Below are 13,585 nucleotides of genomic sequence, written 5' to 3' on the forward strand. Positions count from 1 at the left end.
AGAATGAAGCGAGAGGGGATGGGAAGAATCTCCCCCTTCAGGATTTCAGTGAGCCGCGTGTCAAGTAACTCAACAGCCAGAGCCTTTTTGCCGAACTGCCAGTTCCATGAGAGAGTAAGTGCTCTACTGCTTAGTGTAAATTAATTGAGATTTTTTGCTATTTGCAATGAAATGCTTACTTATTCAGATGGCAATCTCCCCAAATTCATTTAATAACATAATACAAATCTAATAATTCAAAGCACTTTAGGGATTGGACAAAATGATATAAAATTCAGGTAAAAACTGAGTGAAAAGAAAATGGAAATTTTACAAAAGCAGCACGTGTGAAATCGGTTTACTACCATATCATTCAAACAACGTATACTGTTCTAAGAGCCATCAGATGAATGAATCGAATGGAAAACCCCAAAAGAAATGCAAGCGTATACTCATCTATAATAAGCACGTAACGTTGACCGATTACCATCTTCAAGAAAGTAGTTACCAGCATCACACCAAAATTCACTGCAGATGTGTTAAAAAGTTACATTAAAAGAGTTTAGAAATAAAGAAAAAAATTTAAAGGAAAGATGGCTGAATATTTATCTGATTTCAAAGCTGAAAATACCTTTCTAAGCCTTAAACCCCAGAAGAGCAGGGACTTCACCTCACTTGCCTCTACTTGAATCCTAGAATACCTGGCATAGAACAGCTATTCTAAGTAACTCTAGATAGCTATTTAAGATTAATAAAAGCAAGGAAAATACACATGAATGAATTTAGATCTAACTCTAGAAAGATGAAAGGCAAGTGCGAGTCATACTGTGTGATTCACTTATATAAATTTTCTTTCTTTAAAGATTTATTTTCGAGAGAAAGCGCGTGTGTGCGCAGGGTGGGGGGGAAGGGGCACACGGAGAGGGAGAGAAAATCTCCAGCAGACTCCCTGCTGAGTGCTCGATCCCAGGACCCTGAGATCATGACCTGAGCTGAAACCAAGAGCCGCACGCTTAACCAACTGAGCCACCCAGGCGCCCCATTTATATAAATTTTTTGAAGAAACCTGCACAAACTACCCAGGCTTCAGCAGAGCAGTATCTCTGGGGTGGGAAGGGGAATGCGACTGGGGCCAGACACACAGACGGTGCAAAGGTGTTGTTAGTGCTGGGTCATTGCCTGTTCTCATTATTCCTTAAACTATACAAATGTCAGTTTCACATTTATTTTAATTAAAACAAATAAAAAAACCACAAAACTATGAACTCTATAGACACAAGCAAGGGAAAAGAAAAAAACCTGACGGGACAGAGTTAATATTCTTTTTTTTTTTTTTAAGATTTTATTTATTTATTCGACAGAGATAGAGACAGCCAGCGAGAGAGGGGACACAAGCAGGGGGAGTGGGAGAGGAAGAAGCAGGCTCCCAGCGGAGGAGCCTGATGTGGGGCTCGATCCCATAATGCCGGGATCACGCCGAAGGCAGACGCTTAACCGCTGTGCCACCCAGGTGCCCCCTGAGTTAATATTCTTACCAAACACCAATAAATGATCAACCTCACTGCTTACCAAAGAAAAGCCAGTTATGCATCACGGCCATATCACCAATCTGGCAAAGGTTATACAAATCAGTGAGTTGGGGCGCCTGGGTGGCTCAGTCGGTGAAGCGTCTGCCTTCAGCTCAGGTCATGATCCCAGGGTCCTAGGATCGAGCCCCGCATCAGCCTCCTTGCTCAGCGGGGAGCCTGCTTCTCCCTCTCCTACTCACCCTGCTTGTGCTCTCTCTGACAAATAAAATCTTAAAAAAAAAACAAAACCAGTGAGTTTTGAGAAGGGGCACACCGCCTTATTACAATAATGAAAACTAACAATGGTTAACACTGGAGTAGCTACTCTGTACCAGGCGTTGCTCGAAGTGCCTTACTGATACTGACTCGTTCAATCTTCCCACCAGTCTTACGAGAGAGTATTACTCTTATTCCCATTCTGAAGATCAAAAGCGCATAGGAATTACTTAATTTGACCAAAGTCACAAAGCAAATAAATTCGCAGAACCAGAAAATGTAAATTAATACAGTCCTTTCAAGGGCAAATTTGCAATATTCATCAACGATATTAAAATGTGCTGCTTTTGACCTGGAATTTGTCTGAGACACTAACCTAAAGAAACAGATCTGGACACCACCTATGTCGTCACAGAACACTTCCTTTCCATGCAGATACGCCATCCTGGGCTGAACACGGGCACGTATCTCTACTCCCTCCCAACGCATCGCTAAAATTGAGGTTAAAGGATGAAAAAGATATAAAGCTACAATGAAAAAAAAAAAGACCAACACAGAAGAATCGAGAGGGCAAAGATCAAAAGCTGTGGGAGATGACCAGCAGAGGAAGAAAGGCGGTAAGTGACTAAGGCCATGACAGGAAGAGGACTGAATGCTGCAGATAGCTACGCCAGGAAGCAAGCCAGCCGACAGGCGGCCCGGAGCCCCAGAGAAGCTTAGCAACTAAGAAGAGCAAGTACTACGGGTAACAGAACAATCATACACATAAAAAACAAGCAACAAAAACACCTCTGACTTCAGAGGAAACAAAAAGTCGTACACAGGGGCGCCTGGGTGGCACAGTCGTTAAGCGTCTGCCTTCGGCTCAGGGCGTGATCCCAGTGTACTGGGATCGAGCCCCACATCAGGCTCCTCCACTGGGAGCCTGCTTCTTCCCCTCCCGCTCCCCCTGCTTGTGTTCCCTCTCTCCCTGGCTGTCTCTCTCGGTCAAATAAATAAAATCTAAAAAAAAAAAAAAAAAAAAAAAAAAAAAGTCGTACACAAAAGCAGATGCGCTCACGTGACCATGTGACTTGGCTTAACAACACGCACTACTGATATATCCGTAATAACGCAGACACAACCAAAGCCGCACTGCGTCTTCACTTTTCCGTAAGTTAACAGATTCTAAAAATAATAAATCAAGAAATAATTTTATGTTATTTGGAAATATGAAGGAAAATACCAGAGGACATTGATTAAGAGCTGACAACGAGGGACGCCTGGGTGGCTCAACCGTTAGGCGTCTGCCTTCAGCTCAGGTCATGATCCCGGGGTCCTGGGATGGAGCCCCGCATTCAGCTCCCTGCTCGGCGGGAAGCCTGCTTCTTCCTCTCCCACTCCCCCTGCTTGTGTTCCCTCTCTCGCTATGTCTCTCTCTGTCAAATAAATAAATAAAATCTTAAAAAAAGAAAAAAAAAGTTGACAATGACTCCAGGAAGCCATGTGGCAAGGAAATGCTATTTTTAAATTAATTCTTAGAACATTCCTTGACTCCTTATACTATATAGGTAATAAAATAGTTTAAAAAATAATTTGTTCTAAGAAACTATAGAATATGCAGAAAAACACAAATAAGACATAAATCCCCTATAAATTTACCAACCTGAGATAATCACTGCCTATATTTTGGTATCATGCAACCCAACTCTATATCTATATTTAATGTACATATTCTAGAAAATTAGGCTCCTCTTAACTATACTGTTTAGTAATCTGCTATTTTCACTTAATTTTTTATAGGCATTTCCTCAGAAATTACATACATATTTACAACATGAGGAACAAAATGAGTACCCTAGCCCAAGTTTTTACGCGAGCTGAAGTAAACACTTCTGGGATAGAGTTAGTCATGTCAATTAAAAGCATATGAATTCAATAATGGATTTACTTTGTTTAAAATGGAATGGGGGGGTCGCCTGGATGGTGCAGCTGGTTAAGTGACTGACTCTTGGTTTCAGCTCGGGTCGTGATCTCGGGGTCATGGGATCAGGCCCCACGTCCGGCTCCATGCTCAGCTTGGAGTCTGCCTGAGATTCTCTCTCTTCCTCTGCCCTTGCCCCTGCTCACGCGTGTGTGTACACTCTCTCTCTCAAATAAATAATCTTAAAAAAATAAAATAAAATCGAGTGGAATATATTTCTTTAGAAAAAATAAGATTAAGGATAACGTAACACATTTTCTGTATCGTCTAACTAGTAAAATATAACAACGTTTATAATAGAAATTAGTTTGCTTTCTCCAACAAGAGTTCCTTCGCCTGGAAAAAAAAAATGTTTTCACAATACCTTACTAAATTAAAAAAAAAAAGCATATACAGTATGATCCCCAATTTATTTTTTAAAATGTAAACAGCATAGGGGGAAAAACAAGCCTGCAAAGACACACACTAAAAAATCAACAGTTTTTTTCAAGTACTATTATGGATGATTTTTATCTTTTTCTTCCTAATGCTTTTCTAAATTTCCTTAATTGCACTCATATTACTTGTGGAGTCAGAAACTTTTAAGAAACAGGGGCGCCTGGGTGGCACAGCGGTTAAGCGTCTGCCTTCGGCTCAGGGTGTGATCCTGGCGTTATGGGATCGAGCCCCACATCAGGCTCCTCCGCTGTGAGCCTGCTTCTTCCTCTCCCACTCCCTCTGCTTGTGTTCCCTCTCTCGCTGGCTATCTCTCTCTCTCTGTCAAATAAATAAATAAAATCTTAAAAAAAAAAAAAAGAAACTTTTAAGAAACAGCCTAGAGTCAATATTACAAATGAAAGAAAGCAAGGGTGTGAGTAGTTCAAAAGTGACTTATTTAATAGCTAGACTTGTTTTTACATCTTTTGTGAATTCCCTAGAAGCACTTCCATATCACACTGAAACCCTCCCTGGTCTACTGTTCTTATAGTCAACAATTACTGAGCCTCCGTTACGTGCCAGGCACTGTTCTAGTGCAAAGAATTCAGCAGTGAAAAAAAAACAGATGAAATCCCTAACCTTCTTTGATAGGGAAGACAAATAAAAAAACACTTGGAGCAAAAGTATACTTTTAGTGGCCACATAAACGTGAGCACACAACAGACACGCACACACTTCTACTTTCAAGTGTGAAGAAGAAAAGTAAAGGACAGGTGGGAAGAGATCATTCTTTCAGTCAGCACACGACTCCCGAGGAGGGAGCAAGTGAGAAGGCCTTGAGATGGCAACAAGCTTGTACAGAACAGCAGGGACAAGACCAGTGTGGTCAAAGTGGAATGAGCACGGGGGAGAGCAGATGATGTAGGAGTAGGCAGGGGTCAAAGCATGCAGGGCCTTACAGGACAAGGGGTCCTGAAACTTACTCTAAAGGCGATGCAAAGGCACTGAGTTTTAAAAGACCACTCTGCCTGCTACATGGATAACAGACTGTGTGAGGGAAAGAAGCAGGAAAACCTTTGAGGAGATTTTACAGGTGTTCAGGCAAGAAACAATAATGGCCTGGACCAAAGCAGTAGGGTGAGAGGATGAGACGTGGTCTGACATGGATACACCTTGAGGGATGATGACTTCCCATCAGGAGTGAGGCAGGGATCATAGGTGATTTGTAGGTTCTTGGCTAAATCAACTAAGTGAATGGCGGTGCCATTTACTGACTGGGCTGACTGGTAGAGAAGCCAGTATGTAAGGGGCAGAAATCAAGAGACCCAGGACGCCTGGGTGGCTCCGTCAGTTAAGTGTCTGACTCTTGGTTTCGGCTCAGCTCATGATCTCAGTCAGGGTCGTCAGATCGAGCCCCACATCAGGCTCCATGCTCAGCTTGGAATCTGCTTGGGATTCTCTCTCTCCCTCTGCCCCTTCCCCCCAACGTGCTCTCTCTCTCTCTCCAAAATAAATAAATAAAATCTTTAAAAAAGAATGAAGAGACCCGTTTCAGACATGTTAAGTGAGAAATGACCACTAGACATTCAGGTCAAGATGTCAAGTAGACAGTTTTACCCGGTTCATGTCTGTAGTCCATGTGTAAGCTGGGGGTGAAGGTGTGTAACTGATATTTAAAGGTATGGGACTAAATGTTATCTCCTAGGGTGTGAGCCCCAAGGTCTGCTAACTTTAGAGGTGGCAAAGGGGAAGGTGAGTGACCGGTGAGGCGTCCCAGAAGCCAAGTGAATAAAGTGTCTCCAGTACCGGGGTCAGAGCTGCTAGTAAGCAGAACAGGTAAGGTAACGACTGAGAACTCGTGACCTTGATAAATGGGGCTTCAGCAGAGTAATGGAAGAGAAAACCCGGTTGACGTTCAAGAGAGAACCGGAAGAGGGGCACCTGGTTAAGTGTCTGACTCTTGGTTTCGGCTCAGGTCATGATCTCGGGGTCACGAGACCAAGCCGTGTCAGGCTCTGCACTCAGTGTGGAGTCTGCTTGGGACTCTCCCTCTGCCTCTGCCCCCACCCTGGCTCTCTCTCAAATAATAAAAATAAATCCTAAAAAAAAAAAAAAAAAGAGAGAGTGAGAAAACTGAAGACAACAGAGTACAGGTAACTCTTTCAAGTCGTATGTATTGCTTTAGGGACAAGGGCTGGCCACATTTCTCTAGCGTCTTCTTAGCTCTTGGCACAGAGTACATGTGAAGTAATAAGCATTACCAATGCTGAATCTGAGAAGTCCCGATATTTCACACCATGCTAAGAAACCTGAACAGTTGAGAGCTAGAGAGCATCCTGACCACCCCGCTCTGTTCCTAACATCATTCCTGATGTTCTTCCCGCCATAATGAAGATGAACTACAAAAACCTGAGTTTCTCGAGGCACCGGGGTAGCTCAGTCAGTTAGGCATCGGCCTTCGGCTCAGGTCATGATCCCAGGGTCCTGGAATCGAGCCCCATGTTGGGCTTCCTGCTCAGCGGGGAGTCTGCTTCTCCCTCTCCCTCTGCCCCTCCCCCCGCTTGTGCTCTAGCTCACTCTCTCTCTATCTACATAAATAAAAAACTCTTAAAAAAACAAAAAACCCTGAGCTTCTCTTCACCTTTTGTAACTTGGTACATATCTAAGACCAAAAGGTAATCAATCAAGCAGCATTGTGACTGGTAGCTGAATCAAGAGAAAAGAAAAAGACCTTCCCTTTCCGTGCCCCAATTTTCTAGAGAACATATACAGTAAACTCAACAAATAAATTATGAACATGTCACCAAAGGGTTAAAAGAACAAACAGTGATCAAGTCATTTAAACAAAACATCTTATTCCAAACCTTCTGCTGAGATCTTAAAATAGCCACTGAATTCCCCAAATGGGTAACTCGCCCTCCCCCGATTCAGGTACCTTTCCCTCCATTACAGTGTAACAGTAAAGCTCTGTGGCAAAAAGGCAACGTCCAGAAAACAGGTTTCCCTACCTGACAACATGTCTTCTGCTAATTCCTTTTCTCTTTCAATTTTTTCCTCTAGAGTTGAAATGCAGAATTCATAGCCAGCAAGAGCAAATTCCTGTCTGTAAAGCAAAGATCAGCAATCGGCTGTTCACCTCTTCACAAACTCCTCTTTCATTCGCATTTTCCGGGCTTGGGTTCGAGCTTGGCAATACAGGAAGTGTACAACGGGAAGAGGGAATGGTGCTTCAAGTTTCTAAGGAGTATCAGTCTGCCATGTCGCAGAAGTTTTTAGTCACCCTAGCTTAAGACATAAAAAGCTAAGCATGCTGCTGTGATCTTAGTAAATGACAGAGCCAGTAGCTTCCACCATCTCCCACTAATGGCTTCCAGTGAGTCAGTGTCTCCATTTGGGAAAGCCTTACCCCCACTCAAAGTAATACTAACATGAACAGAGGCTCAGGCCACCTGCACGAAGGACGCTAACTACTAATCTTGTGCCATTTCTGACGAGGTTTACTAGCTTTGTTTATTAGCTTTCCAACCTGTTAAGTCTTTAAGGAAAGCTTCTTTTACATGAATGGAATCCCTGGCTATGGCACTAGAAGGCATTTAGCCTGAATCTAGCTCAGGACCCTCAACCAATTGGAGAGGATACCCAAACATCAGGCAGACGGACTCTGGAGGGAACAAGTGACAACCGCTGGTTTCTAGAAAGAGATGCACAGACACAACAGAAATTCCTTTTCCATCCAGAAGCTCAGCCCTGGTTCCTGTCTTCTGTTGTGGCTCTGGTTTCTTAGCAGAAGTGGCACTTCAGAGCTCGCCCCTTCTCCTCTAGTGCTTTGCAGGGGAGAACAGATGACCCCATTGTTGTACTCTGTTCTCAGAACAGAAGCTTCTCCAGACCACACTTTGGCAGGAGGGACCCTATCCAGCCGGGACTTGGAGCAGGGGGAGGCTGCCCACCAGATGTTTCTAGTCAGAGCAAAAAGTCGAGAAACAATTCCCTTACTAATATCAGCCTTCCTAAGCCCAAGTCTAATTATATATATTCTGGTCTCCTGCTTCTCTTAATAAAACTAAATGAAAAAATACTTGTGACAAGAGTACATAGTAACTAACAGGCTAATTATCAGGGGCTACTACTTTCACTTGTATGAGAACATGAATTCGTCTTACTCTCCACTGTGCTTAGCTTCGGGCTTCTTTTTATCCCAGTTCATATCCTATCGACCTCCAGTTCTGTTTGTGACCCCTCCAAGAGGGGCTGATCCCAGCTGTGATGTCCCCCCTCATGGGCCAACCTCAAAGCTCCTCAAAAGACTTGAAACCAAAGGCCCGCAGAAGTTCTAGCCCAATAGCGTCCACCCAAATGCAGGGAACCAGCAGGTTCTGTTGCTAACGAAGGAACTGGTGCCTAGGGCAGCTGGGACCAGTGCCAGGGCCCCTCGCCTCAATGAGCCCTGTGGTTACAGCATCAGGTCTGATGTCATTCCAAACCTCTGGTACCCAACTGCTGTAGCAACTAAAAACCTAAGGAAAAGCCACTCTTGGGTCCTCCCTGAAATGCACTCCAAAGTATATAAATCTCTAGGAGTTCTTTGCTTACATCCCAGGTGTTTCCTCTTTGAACTCCACCTAGAGAGAATGAAAGGCACCAGGCCTCGCTCGTCAGTGTTCCTGGGACCTTCACAACACATCCAAATTATTTTCTAGAGCCTTTCCTGAGTAGCAGGAAGATTCTTCTTCACAAGATTTTAGACTCATCTAATACTTTTAAATTAACACCAATTTCCTATCTTACTTATGCAGAGCTCACTCCTCGACTCGGAGGTGTGTCCCCTTCTTAAAATTCGCTACCTGATCACCTTTATACGCTTTAAAGACACTGCCAGCGGACTAGCCATGGAGACACTCCCACAGCAGCCCCTGCATCACTCAACTATGTATCTACTTTCCCGGTCTGTTGACACTGACATCCAAAAACAGTTCCTTCAAAGTATATTACCCCAACAGCTTTTACATTGCTCCCTCCTCTTCTAGGGAGAGCTAAACTAGTTCTAACTATAACTTCCCTTCCCAGTTCAAGCAGGAACAGAAAAGTTGATTAGCTCTGTCACAGTGCAGCCAGAGACGTGAGGGCAGTATGCCCCACTTAACAGGCTACTGGAAACGGGGGGGTAAAACTGAAAGACTAGAGATTTCAAACATGGCGGGGGTGGGGTGGGGGACGGGACACTCTGTGTGCAACACCCAGTTTTTTTGAGACCCAGAAGCCAAACGAAAATTATATAACATCCTAGGGTTAAAGTTCTCTGCCCATAGCCCAACTTCCTGGCTGCCGCCACACCTAGATTCTGATTCTACTCACCTATTTTGAGCAGCATAGATACTGGCCAGCTTCAGAGAGATTTCAATTATTGCATTGTCTTCCTGTTGGGAGAAAGGAAATGGAGAAAATTCATAAGTTAAATTAACTCGTGGATTATTTCTGATTAACATCTAGAATAACTTTGGCCTAAAAGCCATAATTTTTATCCTTCTGGAGGAATTAGGCAACTGGATCCCTCAGTAACTATGTTTTTGCACAAGTGAAAGACTGGTAGTTTTTATATGGGTCCAAGAGGAAAAAAAATAATCCACCTTTTTTCGCCAAAGCACATGGTGGGGGCTGAGCTGAGGTTTCAGGAAGCAAAACGATTCTGAAAACTGCTTCCACCAGGGTCCAATCCTAGGCAATGTCCTTACCTGTTGCATGCCCCCTCCAAGCAGGTAACTCATTGTTGCTTTAAAAAGTTTTTCCGCCTAAAAGCATAAGGAAAAGATTTTTCTTTTACTTGGGACCCTGGATTCTAAGTACTAGTCTGATGCATCATCCCCTTGTAAAACACAACGCAGTCACTCATATACACCGAGAAAAATACCCTTGTGATGGGAAAACAGACAAAAATACCAGGACCCCACCTCCTCTGGGCACCTTAAAAACTACTCTGTGATGAACAGAAACCAACTTCAGAAATTAACTTTTCATCTAAACCTACTGTGGCAGAGACAGCAAACTATCCCCTAATTGTTCACTCTCCCATCCTTTTAGTTACATCTCCTCAGTTTTTAACAGGTCAGCCTCCTTTGCACTTAGGTTGGGTCATGTGATGAAGATTTGGCCAAGAGATGTGGGTAGAAGGAACGTGATCAATTTTTCAGTTCTATTTTATAAGGAAGCTGCCTGACCGCCCCTTCCTCCTCTTCGTCCTTCCGGGAGGCTGGGGGAGAGCCAGCTCACTTATGCAGACGAGAACACATCTTAGCACAAACTCAGGCTTGTGGGCCACTTCATGGAGCAAAGGTAACTACTGTTCTTCAGGGCCTAGCTGTCTACGGAATAATGCATTAAAGGAAATACACCTTCTTGTTTGAGTTCCTCTATTTTGGGGTCTCTTTGTTCCAGGAGCTGAGCTTGTACCCTTACTAATAAGAGTTCCCTTCAAGCTAGTCCTTCACAAATTCAAGACACCACGAAGTGATTTACTTACTTACATTTTCAAGTTGACCCCGTATAAATGCTAAGTTGGCCATCTGAAAGCAAATTATAAATTGTTTTTCAGTTTAGAGCACTGCGTTCTACTCAATTTCAAAACCTTTAAGCTAACGACTCCCTTTTGCTTTTACCCTCTAAATAAAAAACACAGTTCAAAGAAAAAGGTATTTAACTAATTTGCTAAAATCAAAGTACAGCAATAGTGTGAACGTAAATAGTTGCACAATCTTTGCTGATGACAAACCAAATCTAGGTCCATTCATCACTGGAAAAAACAAATACTAATGACATTTACTTTTGGTGTGAGATTTAGACTTCATATAGGTGAAGGATAATAAAATGTTAGTACCCAAGGGTAATAAAAATTGAAAACAAAAGGAGACACAGTAAGTACAAAAACCAAAGAGCTTTACAACATCCTGAAGGTCAGGAGCGTAAATCAGGAGAGGGAACAACCCTTCTCTTGAATCCACCCTTCATCATCAGTGGCTCAGCCTAGTAAGAAGAGTTACCAAGTCATAAGTGTAAGTGATGGCCTTCCTGTTATCGCTCTGATAGGCAAGACGAAGAGCGTCATGTAAAATTAGCTCAGCCTCTTCTGGCTCATCTTTCATGATGCTCAACTGAAAAGAGAAAACAAAGAAAGGAATAGAAAATGAAATTTAAAGAAAGAAGATGTATGTGGTACCAGACAGAAGTGGATATGGCCATATATCCCAAGACACAGAAGACAGCTATCCATTCATTCATCAAATATTTATTGAATTCCAACTCTGCACCAGGCTTTATGTCTACAACGGTGACAGGGAGGTCAGCTTCCCTTGCAGCTATGTGTGGCCACGTGACAAAGGTCTGGCCGACAGATGCAGACACCAGGAATGTGAGCAATTTTTGCATCCCATTTTATAAGGAAGCTGCTTGTCCTACATCCTCTTTTTCCCTTCCTAGAGGCTGGAAGTAACCCTGTAGGACAAATAAACTTAGTAACAACTAATGATATAAACTACGAAGAAAAGTAATGAGAAGGAACAATAAGGAGTCCCCTCTAAAGGAGTCAGAGAAGCCTTCTGAGGAAGGGAGGAAGTGACAGTTAAACTGAGGTAGGAAGGATGACAGTCAACCAGGAATTACGGGGAAAAATGACCCAGAGAATAAGGGATGAATAGAGGCCCTACAGGCTGAAGAGAATGGTTTTCAAAAACCATTCAAGAAACAAAAGGAAACACATGTTGTGAAGAGGACACAGAGTGAGCCAGAGGATTACTGCTAAACGGGTGGCCAAGGCACAGTGGGGTAGGTTAGGTAGCGTCTTGCAGGCCTTGGCAAGGAGTTTGGATTTTATCATAAATACAGTGAGAAGTCACTCAAAAGTTTTTAGGCAAAAAGGTTAACACAATCTAATTTATATTTTTTTAACTTAAATATTTTTTTAAGACTATTTAGAGAGAGAGAGAGAGAGAGAATGCACATGATGGGGGGAGGGGGGTCCTCAAGCAGACTCCCCACCAAGCAGGGAGCCCGGAAGTGGGGCTCGAACTCACAATCCTGAGATCATGACCGAAGCTGAAATCAAGAGTCGGAGGCTAAACCGACTGAGCCACCCAGGCGCCCCACAATTTACATTTTTCAAAAAAAGTATTCTGGCTGCTGCATGAAGCATGGGGCAACAGGGCGGACAAGACTATCAGATGGCAGGCCGTGGCAGTGTGGCCAGGATGGCAGCAGAGGGCACACAGAAAAGGGCAGATTTCAGAAATACTTTGCATCTGGTAGCAACGGGATTTGTTGCTGGGCTGGGAAGTGTACTGAGAGGCAGTGGTAAGGTTTAGGAATGCCTAGGAGGCTTCCAGGCTGAAAAACTAAGTAGATGGTAGCAAAGAGAAGATGGTGAAGGAATGTGCTGGGGAGAGGTCTTTGAGATCAACAGTCAGGTGTGAGAGGCAGGTGAGGCCTCAAAGTGGAGAGGGCATGTCAGCAGCACACCGCAGTACAGGGATATAAATTTGGATGTCGTTAGCACCGAGATGGTAGCGAGCCCAGTGGCAGAGATGACATAACCTGAGGAGGACAAAACAGAAAAAAGAATGTGGCAAAAAGGAAGACTTTACAAAGAACAGAACCAAACCGAGCACAACCAACACTCAAGTGCGTTTTCTGGACGCTACATACATGCCCAATTCTCGAAGCCAGGCCCATCGGCTTGGCTGGCCCCCTGATAAAAACAACTACATTTCCGCTAATTTTTCTCGGATAAAAGAGCGATGCCCGTGGTGCCACCTCCATCTGCACTGGGGACTGCAGCGGTTTGACTGCGGGCTCTGGAGTCTGACAAGCCTGGATGGATGCCAACGCCGCCCCCCCACCCCCAACCATGACCCATCGAATTCCGGGCAATTCTACCCCCGGAGCCCCCATCCAGTCTTGGGGAAACTGGAGCGAGCACTGCGCACCCCCAGGGCCAACGAACAGGCCTCGCTCACAAAGGCTGCCTCACCTTGGCTCGCTTCAGCAGCTGGATGATCTCGGCCTCGGCCTCGTCCGCCGCGCCCTCGGCGGCGGCCCCGCCCGCTCCCTGCCGCTCCTCCTCCTGCTCCTCTGCCGCAGCGGGCCTCGAGAACCAGGCGAGCGCTGCGGGAAGGGGCTCTGAGGTCACCGGGCCCGGCCTGCGCCCCGGTCCCCGCCCGGCCGGCCCCGCCCGGCCCGCGCCCCTCACCTGCCAGCAGCGGCAGCAGGCCCGGGCCTCCGCCGCGCGGCGCGACTCGAGATGCCGGCACCCCCACCTCAGGCGCCCGGCCTCCTGCCGGCCCCGGGAGCAGGCGCGCCGAGCAGGCCCGGCACCGCCGCCCCGCGGCCCGCAGGAGGCCTCGGCCCAGGTTGGGGCTCAGGAGCCGGTACATGCTCGCGCGGCGTCCTCGGCGCA

At 45.0% G+C, this 13,585-nt stretch overlaps 1 protein-coding gene across 1 annotated transcript in view; it reads right to left on the bottom strand.

The window, feature by feature from the left end:
• Nucleotides 1-13,577, bottom strand: part of TTC19 (tetratricopeptide repeat domain 19) — a 29,065-nt gene extending 15,488 nt beyond the window's left edge. The window contains exons 1-7 of the mRNA XM_040630105.1: nt 13,379-13,577; nt 13,160-13,293; nt 11,178-11,288; nt 10,665-10,703; nt 9,876-9,932; nt 9,499-9,560; nt 7,152-7,246 (exon numbers count right to left, since the gene is read on the bottom strand). Of these exons, the coding sequence (XP_040486039.1) occupies nt 7,152-7,246; nt 9,499-9,560; nt 9,876-9,932; nt 10,665-10,703; nt 11,178-11,288; nt 13,160-13,293; nt 13,379-13,562 (682 nt within the window). The 5' untranslated portion in view covers nt 13,563-13,577. The remainder of the gene's footprint in view (nt 1-7,151; nt 7,247-9,498; nt 9,561-9,875; nt 9,933-10,664; nt 10,704-11,177; nt 11,289-13,159; nt 13,294-13,378) is intronic.
• Nucleotides 13,578-13,585: the final 8 nt, after the last annotated feature.

Source organism: Ursus maritimus, unplaced genomic scaffold (genome assembly GCF_017311325.1).
Source record: "Ursus maritimus isolate PB19 unplaced genomic scaffold, ASM1731132v1 scaffold_14, whole genome shotgun sequence".
NCBI lineage: Eukaryota > Metazoa > Chordata > Mammalia > Carnivora > Ursidae > Ursus > Ursus maritimus.